General features: G+C 46.4%; 1 protein-coding gene across 1 annotated transcript in view; it reads right to left on the reverse strand.

Moving 5' to 3' along the window:
* The window catches only part of adamts7 (ADAM metallopeptidase with thrombospondin type 1 motif 7), a 199,327-nt gene that overhangs the window by 42,614 nt on the left and 144,456 nt on the right, over window positions 1-12,257 (reverse strand). Inside the window, exon 23 of the mRNA XM_043677125.2 lies at window positions 11,436-11,595. Within this exon, the coding sequence (XP_043533060.2) occupies window positions 11,436-11,595 (160 nt within the window). The remainder of the gene's footprint in view (window positions 1-11,435; window positions 11,596-12,257) is intronic.

Genomic DNA, 12,257 nt, shown 5'->3' on the forward strand with positions numbered 1-12,257 from the left:
TATAGTAACAGGTCAGTAAACATGAGAAAAAGATAATGTGATTGAGGGAAGTGTGGAGTTAGCCAAGTGAAGTCTGGGGTGTGGGAGTGAGTGCAGGAGGCAGGGAGCAGAGTGGAGTGGGTGTGAATGTTACCTTAAGCTGTGGCCAAGGTCAAGCAGTCATTTACTTTTCAGCTTCTCCTTTGAAAGCTACTTCTCCTGTCTCAGTTCAACATATTCTAATTTGCTAAGCTCTGTAACAAAAGCAGCGTGTGCAGCGTGTATATGATTCTCTAACATAGTGTACACAGGTGGGACACCTGGCCAATACATTCCTCTCTGCAATACAGAATTATTACACTTGAGATCTGCACTTCAGATCTGGGATATGGCAGCCTTCCTCCAGTTCCAACAATTCCAATTGCCATTCATTACTCAATGCATTGTCTCAGCAAAATAATCGTAAAACTTTCCAAAATCTGCAGCCTCCTACTCTGTATAAAACTCAAGGATTCAGAGTATAGACTAGACATTCTGGTGATCTTTGTAAGTGCTGCTTGTTGTGCCTGTGGCAAGGCTAGGAAACTGAGGGTAACCTTATCATGAAAGAGGAATTACATCCATCCAATCTCTCACAGCAATACTAAAGCTCATGTGTATACTCTCTGTTCTGGTGTTTTCAGACTAATTCTGTTTCTATTGTTTTGATCATTGTCACTTGATTGACATATCTATATTATCTTTCAATTACTTACACACACACACTCACTCACAGTCGTTCAGTACTGAGGAAGTGCTGCTCTGTCGGAGGGTCAGTACTGAGGGAGTGCTACACTGTCGGAGGGTCAGTACTGACGGAGCGCTGCACTGTCGGAGGGTCAGTACTGAGAGAGTGCTGCACTGTCGGAGGGTCAGTGCTGAGGGAGCGCTACACTGTCGGAGGGTGAGTACTGACGGAGCGCTGCACTGTCGGAGGGTCAGTACTGAGGGAGTGCTACACTGTTGGAGGGTCAGTACTGAGGGAGTGCTGCACTGTCGGAGGGTCAGTTCTGAGGGAGAGCTGCACTGTTGGAGGGTCAGTACTGAGAGAGTGCTGCACTGTCAGAGGGTCAGTACTGAGGGAGTGCTGCACTGTCGGAGGGTCAGTACTGAGGGAGTGCTGCTCTATCAGAGGGTCAGTACTAAGAGAGTGCTACACTGTCGGAGGGTCAGTACTGAGGGAGTGCTGCTCTGTCGGAGGGTCAGTACTGAGGGAGTGCTGCACTGTCAGAGGGTCAGTACTGAGAGAGTGCTACACTGTCGGAGGGTCAGTACTGACGGAGCGTTGCACTGTCAGAGGGTCAGTACTGAGGGAGTGCTACACTGTCGGAGGGTCAGTACTGACGGAGCGCTGCACTGTCGGAGGGTCAGTACTGAGGGAGTGCTACACTGTCGGAGGGTCAGTGCTGAGGGAGTGCTACACTGTCGGAGGGTGAGTACTGACGGAGCGCTGCACTGTCGGAGGGTCAGTACTGAGGGAGTGCTACACTGTCAGAGGGTCAGTACTGAGGGAGTGCTGCACTGTCGGAGGGTCAGTACTGAGGGAGTGCTGCACTGTTGGAGGGTCAGTACTGAGAGAGTGCTGCACTGTCAGAGGGTCAATACTGAGGGAGTGCTGCACTGTCAGAGGGTCAGTACTGAGGGAGTGCTGCTCTATCGGAGGGTCAGTACTAAGAGAGTGCTACACTGTCGGAGGGTCAGTACTGAGGGAGTGCTGCTCTGTCGGAGGGTCAGTACTGAGGGAGTGCTGCACTGTCAGAGGGTCAGTACTGAGAGAGTGCTACACTGTCGGAGGGTCAGTACTGAGGGAGTGCTGCTCTGACAAAGGGTCAGTACTGAGGGAGTGCTGCACTGTCGGAGGGTCAGTACTGAGGGAGTGCTGCTCTGTCAGAGGATCAGTACTGAGGGAGTGCTGCACTGTCAGAGGATCAGTACTGAGGGAGTGCTGCACTGTTGGAAGGTCAGTACTGAGGGAGTACTGCACTATCGGAGGGTCAGTACTGAGGGAGTGCTGCACTGTCAGAGGATCAGTACTGAGGGAGTGCTGCACTGTTGGAAGGTCAGTACTGAGGGAGTACTGCACTATCGGAGGGTCAGTACTGAGGGAGTGCTGCACTGTCAGAGGAGCAGTACTGAGGGAGTGCTGCACTTTTGGAGGTCCTATTTTCCAGATGATATGTTTAACAGAGTCCCTGCCCAGCCACACAGGTGTACTTGAAAGACTGTGTGGTTTTAGATTGAAGAGGGAAGAAGGGACACTCTCCCAGGTACCTGGCCAATATTTAACACACTCAGCTAAGATCACTAAAAGAAAACCTGCTTTTATAGAGTGCGTTTCTTCACCTCAGTGATTTACAATGAACGAAGTACCTTTTTTTTCCAGCAGAGAATGATAGGTGCTGGGCGGAAGTGAAGTCGGAGCGCAAAGCCGGTCGGGAAGGTAAGTGATTGTTATTTAAGAACTTACCTCGACGCCAACAGTCTTTTTGCAGCAGAGAGCGGTGGGAGTTGGGCAGAAGTGAAGTCGGAGCGCAAAACCGGTCGGGAAGGTAAGTGATTGTTATTTGAGTGGGTGTGTTCCATACCCCAGGTCCTACAAAGTAGGGCCTCCCTGCCACCCTCCTCCTCTAACCTAAATTAAAAGTCCACGGACCTGCCCCAAAAAGAGGGTCCAAGGAAGTTCCTGTGGAATGAAGAGTGAGGCTTTAGCTCAGGAGTCTTTGACAAGGAGGTTGAGTGAAGTGATTACGCCACAGTTGAAGAGGGTGAAGACATGACTGCCAAGCTGGTTCAGTGCGCTACGTGCTTGATGTGGGAGGTCAACGACTCTGGTGTGTCTGGCTCATTTTAGTGTGGAAAGTGTGTGCACATTCAGCTACTGACAGAGCATATTGCAGCACTGATGAAAGAACTCGAGGACCTTAGGCTTATCCAAGAGAACGAGATCTTTCTGGACAAGACCTTCAGCGAGGTAATTACACCGACCATACCAGAAGAGAGCAAAAGAGAGCAGACGATGAGGAAGGCAGAGAGGAGACAGGTGCAAGAGATCCGGGGGAAGCACCTGTCAGGAACGAGTTGAACCTTTTGGAAACAGTAGAGACAGATGACACTGTCAGGTCTGTCAATCAAAAGTTGGCGTGGAGGCAGAGCGGAAGAGTCGGACATCGCACAGAGCCGTGGTATTAGGGGACTCCATCGTGAGAGGAACTGACCGGGGTTTTTGTGGCAGCAGATGGGACTTAAGGATGGTGTGTTGCCTTCCTGGTGCCAGGGTTAAAGACATCACAGACAGAGTGCAGGAAATCCTCAAGGACGAAGGTGAAGAGCCAGAGGTGGTGGTACACGTCGGCACAAATGATGTCGGGAAGAAGAGGAGGAACATACTACAACGGGACTTCGGAGAACTAGGAAGAAGGTTGAAAAGCAGGACGTCCAAGGTGGTTATCTCCGGTTTGCTTCCAGTTCCTCGGGCTGGAGAGGCCAGAAACAGGGAAATAATGGATTTGAACGTGTAGCTGGGGAACTGGTGCAGGAAGCAAGGATTTAAATTGTTGGATCACTGGGGTATGTTTTGTGGTAAGCATAAATTATACAAGAGAGACGGTTTGCACCTTAATAGGTTGGGGACCAGCATTCTGGCAGGCAGGTTTGCTACTGCAACACAGCTACGTTTAAACTAAGTAGCGGGGGGGAGGGGACAAACTGGATGTTTAAGAAGGAAATTGAAGGGAAAATTAGAACAAGGGATGTCAAGAAAGACAACTGTATCAATGAAGCAGAAAACTTAAAAAGGGATCATGCTGTAAGGTTGAGTGAAATAGGAGTTGGTGGGAAGGGTGAGGGCCGTAACAAATTAAAAAGACTATATATGAATGCACGAAGCATTAGAAATAAGATGGATGAGCTTGAGGCTCTTTTGGAAATTGGCAGATACGATATTGTGGGGATAACTGAGACGTGGCTTCAAGTGGACAGGGCCTGGGAAATGAATATTCAAGGATACACGTGCTATAGTAAGGACAGACTGACGGGCAGAGGGAGTGGGGTGGCCATGTTGTTAAGGGATGATGTTCAGTCCCTTGCGCGGGGGAATCTAGAATCAGGGGATGTAGAGTCAGTATGGATAGACCTGAGAAATTCTAAGGGTAAAAAGACCCTCTTGGGAGTTATCTACAGTCCCCCAAACAGTAGTCTGGATGTCGTATGTAAGTTGAATCAGGAGCTGAAATTGGCCTGTCGCAAAGATGTTACTACAGTTGTTATGGGGGATTTCAACATGCAGGTAGACTGTGAGAATCAGGATGGTATTGGACCTCAAGAAACAGACTTTGTGGAGTGCCTCAGAGATGGATTCTTAGAACAGCTGGTGCTGGAGCCTACCAGGGAGAAGGCAATTCTGGATCTGGTATTGTGAAATGAACCAGAATTGATCAGGGACCTCGAAGTGAAGGAGCCATTGGGAAGTAGTGACCATAATACAATAAGCTTCAATCTGCAATTTGAGAGGGAGAGGGTACAATCGGAAGTGACAATATTTCAGTTGAATAAAGGGAACTATGAAGCTATGAGGGAGGAGCTGGCCAAAGTTCAATGGTGCAATATCTTAGCAGGGATGACAGTGGAGGAACAATGGCAGATATTTCTGTGTATAATGCAGAAGATGCAGGATCAGTTCATTCCAAAAAGGAAGAAAGATCCTAGGAGGAGGCATGGGTGGCCATGGCTGTCGAGAGAAGTTAAGAAACATATAAAGTTAAAATAGAAAAAGTATAACATAGCAAAGATTAGTGGGAAAACGGAGGACTGGGAAGCTTTTAAAGAACAACAGAGGATTACAAAGAAGGAAATACGCAGAGAAAAAATGAGGTACGAAGGTAAACTGGCCAAAAATATAAAGGAGGATAGTAAAAGCTTTTTTAGGTATGTGAAAGGCAAAAAAATGGTTAAGACTAAAATTGGGCCCTTGAAGACAGAAACAGGGGAATATATTACGGGGAACAAAGAAATGGCAGAAGAGTTGAATTGGTACTTCAGATCTGTGTTCACTGGAGAAGACACAAGCAATCTCCCTGAGGTAACAGTGGCTGAAGGACCTGAACTGAAGGGAATTTATATTTGCCAGGAATTGGTGTTGGAGAAACTGTTAGGTCTGAAGGTTGATAAGTCCCCGGGGCCTAATGGTCTACATCCCAGGGTACTGAAGGAGGTGGCTCGAGAAATTGTGGATGTGCTGATGATTATTTTCCAGAGTTCGATAGATTCGGGATCAGTTCCTGCAGATTGGAGGGTGACTAATGTTGTACCACTTTTTAAGAAAGGTGGGAGAGAGAAAGCAGGAAATTATAGACCAGTTAGTCTGACCTCAGTGGTGGGAAAGATGCTGGAGTCTATTATAAAGGATGAAATTACGACACATCTGGATAGTAGTAACAGGATAGGTCAGAGTCAGCATGGATTTATGAAGGGGGAATCATGCTTGACTAATCTTCTGGAATTTTTTGAGGATGTAACTCTGAAGATGGACGAGGGAGATCCAGTAGATGTAGTGTACCTGAACTTTCAGAAAGCTTTTGATAAAGTCCCAAATAGGAGGACAGTGAGCAAAATTAGGGCGCATGGTATTGGGGGCAAATACTAACTTGGATTGAAAGTTGGTTGGCTGACAGGAAACAAAGAGTAGTGATAAACGGCTCCATTTCGGAATGGCAGGCAGTGATCAGTGGGGTACTGCAGGGATCAGTGCTGGGACCGCAGCTTTTTACAATATATATTAATGATATAGAAGATAGTATTAGTAATAACATTAGCAAATTTGCTGATGATACTAACTGGGTGGCAGGGTGAAATGTGAGGAGGATGTTAGGAGATTACAGGGTGACCTGGACAGGTTAAGTGAGTGGTCAGATGCATGGCAGATGCAGTTTAATGTGGATAAATGTATGGTTATCCACTTTGGTGGCAAGAACAGGAAGGCAGATTACTACCTCAATGGAATCAATTTAGGTAAAGGGGCAGTACAAAGAGATCTGGGTGTTCTTGTACACCAGTCAATGAAGGTAAGCATGCAGGTACAGCAGGTAGTGAAGAAGGCTAATAGCATGCTGGCCTTCATAACAGAGGGACTGAGTATAGAAGCAAAGACGTTCTTCTGCAGCCATACAGGGCCCTGGTGAGACCACACCTGGAGTATTGTGTGCAGTTCTGGTCTCCAAATTTGAGGAAAGACATTCTGGCTATTGGGGGAGTGCAGCATAGGTTCATGAGGTCAATTCCTGGAATGGCAGGACTACCTTACGCTGAAAGACTGGAGTGACTGGGCTTGTCTTCCCTTGAGTTTAGAAGACTGAGAGGGGGTCTGATTGAGACATATAAGATTATTAAAGGATTGGACACTCTGGAGGCAGGAAACATGTTTCCGCTGATGGGTGAGTGCCGAACCAGAGGATACAGCTTAAAAATATGGGGTAGAGCATTTAGGACAGAGATGAGGAGAAATGTCTTCACCCAGAGAGTGGTGGCTGTGTGGAATGCTCTGCCCCAGAGGGCAGTGGAGGCCCAGTCTCTGGATTCATTTAAGAAAGAGTTGGATAGAGCTCTCAAGGATAGTGGAATCAAGGGTTATGGAGATAAGACAGGAACAGGATACTGATTAAGGATGATCAGCCATGATTATATTGAATGGTGGTGCAGGCTCGAAGGGCAGAATGGCCTACTCCTGCACCTATTGTCTATTGTCTCTGTCTTCTACCTTTGAGCCAGTTCATATACCCATCCAGATATCTTTTAAATGTTGCAATTGTACCAACCTCCACCACTTCCTCTGGCAGCTCATTCCCTAACAACTGGGAGACAGTCACTGATGACCATGACATCTTGAAGCTGTCTTGTGAGGCATTGGAAGAGGTCAGTAGAAACAGAAAGCTCTGGTGGTTGAGAATGTTATTACGAAGTAGGGTTTAACATGGAAACCAATGACTGAATGGAAATAGGAAACAAGTGATGGTCATATGTTCGTGATCATTGAGTGAGGACTGGACTTTGGGTATACATAAGGAGACCAAGGCTCCTGTTGTGCAGTGGTAATCATAGAACTATACAAGACAAAAGAGGCCCTTTCGCCCATCAAGTCTGTTCTGCCAAAACTATGCAAATTCTACACTAGTCCCACGTTCCCACAGTGGGCCCACAGCCTTGAATGTTATCACATTTCAAGAGCTCAGCCAAGTACAGTTTAAAGGTTGTGAGGTTCCTGCCTCACCGATCCTCCCAAACACAGCATCCCAGATTCCCACCACGTTCTGGGTGAAAAAAAAATCTTCCCTCAACTCCCCTCTAAACTTCCTGCCACTGGGCCCAAAGACCCGGGTTCAAGTCCCAGATGCTCCAGAGGAAAGACCCTGAATAGGACGATAAAAGGAGAACAAGTAATCGACAGGAATGGAGAATGTGCTGTGTGAGCTGAAATAAAACTCTTGAGTCGTGAAGTATATGACAGGACTCTGTCTAACCAGCATCCTGACCTCTGGTATTTATCTTGAGAGAGGATAGAGGCCAGTGAATTGTGCACTTCCTCAGTCCCACTGCCTTCCTCTGCAGTATCTGTGGCAGGATTGGCTGGGTCAGACTGTGGCTCCTGAGCACACCAGGCAATAGCTAATACAGAGATGAACACCACGGCACAAACCATTGTCTCAGGAAATGGGGGGTGACTGAAAGATGCATTGCCCCACTGGTGTTTCATTTCATTGCTGATTCATTGGCTGGAGTGTGCTTTAGGTTGACTTGAGGCCAGGAAAGTTGCTATCCCCTAGATCATGCAGCACAGAAGGCTGCTCAGCCCATCAATTCTGCACTGCTTCTTTCAAAGATCATTCTGGGTCATTCCATCTGCTGCTCTTTCCTATATTTATGAAATCTTCACTTTCACATATTTCTCCAATTCCCTTTGGAATGTAATATTGAATCTGAATCCATCCTTCTCCCAGGCAGTGCATTCCACATCCTGTTTCACGTGCTGCCTCTGCCAAACTCTTGCAGTCTCTGTCCTCTGGTTATTAATTCTTCATCTAATGGAAGGAGTTCCTTGTGATTTACTCTATCTAAACCTTTGATGATTTTATAAATTTTAACTAAATCCCCTCAAGAACTCTTCTGCCTCTGTATCGATATAAATGCTTGTATTTACCAGCTAGTCTGGTGAAACTGAGTGATTGCACCAACTCTCACCACCCCCTTTCTCTCGCTGTTATCTGTCCAAGGCTCCAGCTGTACTGTTTCATTCTGGATGTACAGAGTTTGTTGACCTGTCACACTGATCTCTGCTGTCTTCTGCTGATCCTAGTTGCTCCGTCATAAGTAAATTGAAATAATTCTTCGTAGCAATCAGCAACAGGAAAGTCAGGTGACCAAACTGCGATATTTGCATTGGCTTTGAATGCTTTACTCACACAAAAACTCCCATTGTCTTGTAGGCTGCGTTGACTCAATCCTTTAATCGATGCTCCTCAGTCTGATTTATAATTGACTGCGTGAGCAAGAGCGTCCTCTGGGATTAGATATGGACATGGCTGGTTTTCAAGGGACAGACAACAGCTTGTTTATGTAATTCCAATTTAAATAATTATTTACAAACTTCAAGCATTATCTTGACAATTCTGACCCCCGCGTTCTAAGAAATACCAAAAGAGACCTGTGTGTGTATGTGCGTGGATCAGCTTGTAAAATTTACAAAGTTAACTTGTAATGAAAGTCTCTGGGTCTGTGATTAATTGTACTAATTAACAATGATGAAAGTTTTGGAAAATTACAACTAAATAATAAAGTAATCATGAAGAGAGTGCTGATCGCATGTCAGTAGAAACATTGAGAGCTCACTAAACCTCAGTGCAGATTTTCCAAGTGGAACTCAGTACACTGCCAATGGAGATCTGAAATGAAATGCCTGTGATAAAATACTAACCACCAACACTTAAACAGTTCTGGTTAAAGCACACAGTTTCCTTAGAAGACCTCCTCCTTATTTTTGCCTTGAAACCAAACTAATGGGAAAGACAATTGTTTGCAAAACTACCCAGAATCTTTCCTGTTTCTATAACTTCACAATCTGAATTTACAATTGGTACAGTAACGTGATGTTTACCAGCTGCAGGGCAAGTACTCAGTAATGTCAGCTCTCCATTACAGTGTCCTGGGGGTCTGAAGCTATCCTGTCATTTACACTCCAAGCACTCGATGTGACAAGACCAGCTACAACGCTTGGTTGACCACAAGCACCTCAGAGATCTTTGCAGTCAGATTTTAAATCGCAAAAATTAATCAATTAGTTGTCAGTTATAGTTTAGAATAATTTTGCCCAGCCTGAAGCCACAGTTGCTAGGTGTTGAAAGCACAGAATAACCAACATTCTAACTCATGGCAATTAATAAACATTTGAACAGTACTGTGGGTTTATGTAGGAACTCAAATTTAATTTCCAAGCAAAGTAAGCCCTGAAATTATTTGACTGGGGGATGCAAATCTCATTCAATCTCCATTTTAAATCAAGGCATTTGCTCCTGCTGTTAGAGATTTTCATTTAAATTTGCAGATGACACAAAGCTGGGCGGGAGGGTGAGCTGTGAGGTCGAGGCAGAGATATTTCAATGTGACTTGTACAGGCTTAGTGGGTGGGTAACTATATGGCAGATGAAGGATAATGTGGAAAAATACGAGGTTAGCCACTTTGTCAGCATAAACAGGAAGGCAGATTATTATCTGAATGGCAATAGATTGGGAAAGGGAGAGGTACAACAAGATCTGGGTGTCCTTGTTTCACCAGTTACACACAGGCTCAGCAGGCGATGACGAAGGGAAATGGTCTGCTGGCCTTCGAAGTGAGGGGATGTGAGTACAGGAGCAGGGAAGCCTTGCTGCAATTTGGGGAGGCAATGGCTGAGGGGTATGATCGCTAGACTGTTAATCCAGAAACCCAGACCTTGGTTTAAATCCCACCATGGCAGATGAATCTCAATTCAATAAAAATCAGGATTTAAGAGTGTAATGATGACGATGAAACCATTGCTGATTGCTGGAGAAGATCCCATCTGATTCAACTAATTTTTTAGGGAAGGAAATCTGCCGTCCTTACCCAGTCTGTGTTACAGTGACTCCAGACCCACAGTCATGTGGTCACCTGTTAACTGCCCTCTGGGCAATTAGGGATGGAGAATATATGCTGGCCTAGTCAGTGACATCACATCCTGTGAATGAATTGTGAAAGAATTGTTCAGGGCTCTTGTGAGGCCAAACCTGAAGTGTTATGTGCAGGTGATGGTGAGCTGCTCTCTTGGACTGCTGCTGTGGGTTGACCCACAATGTCCTTAGGGAGGGAATTCCAGGATTCTGACCCAGTGACTTTGAAGAAATGGCGATATATTTCCAAGTCAGGATGGTGAGTGACTGGGAGGGGAACTTCCAGGGGGTGGTGTTCCCATGTACCCGCTGCCCTTGTCCTTCTCGATGGAAATGGCCATGGATTTGGAAGGAGGGTGAATTAAATGAGGTTTGATACAGCCTCATCCTTGTTGTCCCAGGCCTGCATACAGAGCTACCCTCACACCTCCATCCAAGGCCCCAGTCTCTCCAACTACATACAGAGTTGTCCACTTGTATATATCTCTGTGACACATTGTCTACATATTGCAGTTTGTCTCTGTCATACACTCCACTTTCCTTCCCCAAAGGGCATTAGTAACCAGCTGGGTGTTTCCAACAATTGGCAGTGGTTTCATAGTTACATTAGGTCCTTAATTCCAGATTTTGTACTGAATTTAAATGCCATAATCTGCCATGGTGGGATTCAAATCCAGGCCACCAGGACATTGCGTGGGTTTCTGGGGTAACAATCAAGCAATAATCCCACTAGACCATCGCCTCCCTGTTACCTGGTTTGACAAAAGTAAGGTTCACTGAGCTATGAGGTACTTACATTACTGATTTTGGTCATATTTCATTTTATAAGCCCTTGCCTGAGTGATCCCTGGTTGAAACAATTGAGCACATAATCGAGGCTGATAATGCCAGCACAGTACTGAGAGAGTGCAGCACTGTCAAAGCTATCACCTTTTCAATGAGACATTATTGACAGAGGCACTGTCTATCCTCTCAGCTGGATAAGAAGAAACTAACCGCGCTCACTCAAAGAGGAGAAGGGGAATACTCCCTGGTATCCTGGGTTAATCTCTAATATCACTAGAATCAAATGAGATGCTCCTTTCTCTCATTCTTACTTGTACGAGCTTGTTATGAAGAAACTAGCAATAGTATTCCCTAACTCTACCTACATGCTACATTGGGTGAAAGGTGCTTTGGCGGTGTTCAGGTTTGGAAAAGTGTGACAGATACTCAGGTGCTTTCCACTCTCCGTAAAGACTCACTCTGATCACTGGTGTCACACTCCTGCACGTTACACTTCTGGGTGTTCTCAGGCCAGGGCTCGTGGTCACAGCGGCTGCTGTCTTCCTCTGCCTCTCCTGTCACCGTGTTTACACACTTCACCAGACGACGCTGTATCCCTCCACCACAGCGGACTGTGCACTATTTAAATCACAACAGCAACAACAATATGGGATAAGGCAACTCAGTGCAAACTTCCAATTATTTAATCAGGCCAAACCCAGGGCGATTGTGGCAATGTTTACAGGGGGTCTCCGTGGGGAGAGTGTCAGTATTTACAGGGGGGTCCTAGGTGGAGGGATGGGGGGGGGAGGTGTTGTCAGTGTTTACTGGGGGTCCCTGTGGTGAGTGTGTCAGTATTTTTGGGGTGGGGGTCTCTGGGGGTGTGTGTTAGTATTTACAGGGGGTCCCCAACTTGGAGGGAGTCTGTCAGTGTATACAGGGGGTCCCTTGGGGGAGTATGTCAGTATTTACAGGGAGTCTCTGGGGGAGTGTGTCAGTATTTATGGGGGTGAGGTCTCTGGGGGGAGTGTGTCAGTATTTACAGGGGGTCTCTGGGGGAGTGTGTCAGTATTTATGGGGGTGAGGTCTCTGGGGGGAGTGTGTCAGTATTGACAGGGGTCTCTGGGGGAGTGTGTCAGTATTTATGGGGGTGAGGTCTCTGGGGGGAGTGTGTCAGTATTTACAGGGGTCTCTGGGGGAGTGTGTCAGTATTTACAGGAGGTCTCTGGGGGGAGTGTGACAGTATTGACAGGGGTCTCTGGGGGAGTGTGTCAGTATTTACAGGGGGTCTCTGGGGGGAG

The sequence above is a fragment of the Chiloscyllium plagiosum genome, unplaced genomic scaffold (assembly GCF_037043375.1).
Source record: "Chiloscyllium plagiosum isolate Xiang-an unplaced genomic scaffold, Cpla_swu_hap1 HiC_scaffold_39, whole genome shotgun sequence".
Taxonomy (NCBI): Eukaryota; Metazoa; Chordata; class Chondrichthyes; order Orectolobiformes; family Hemiscylliidae; genus Chiloscyllium; species Chiloscyllium plagiosum.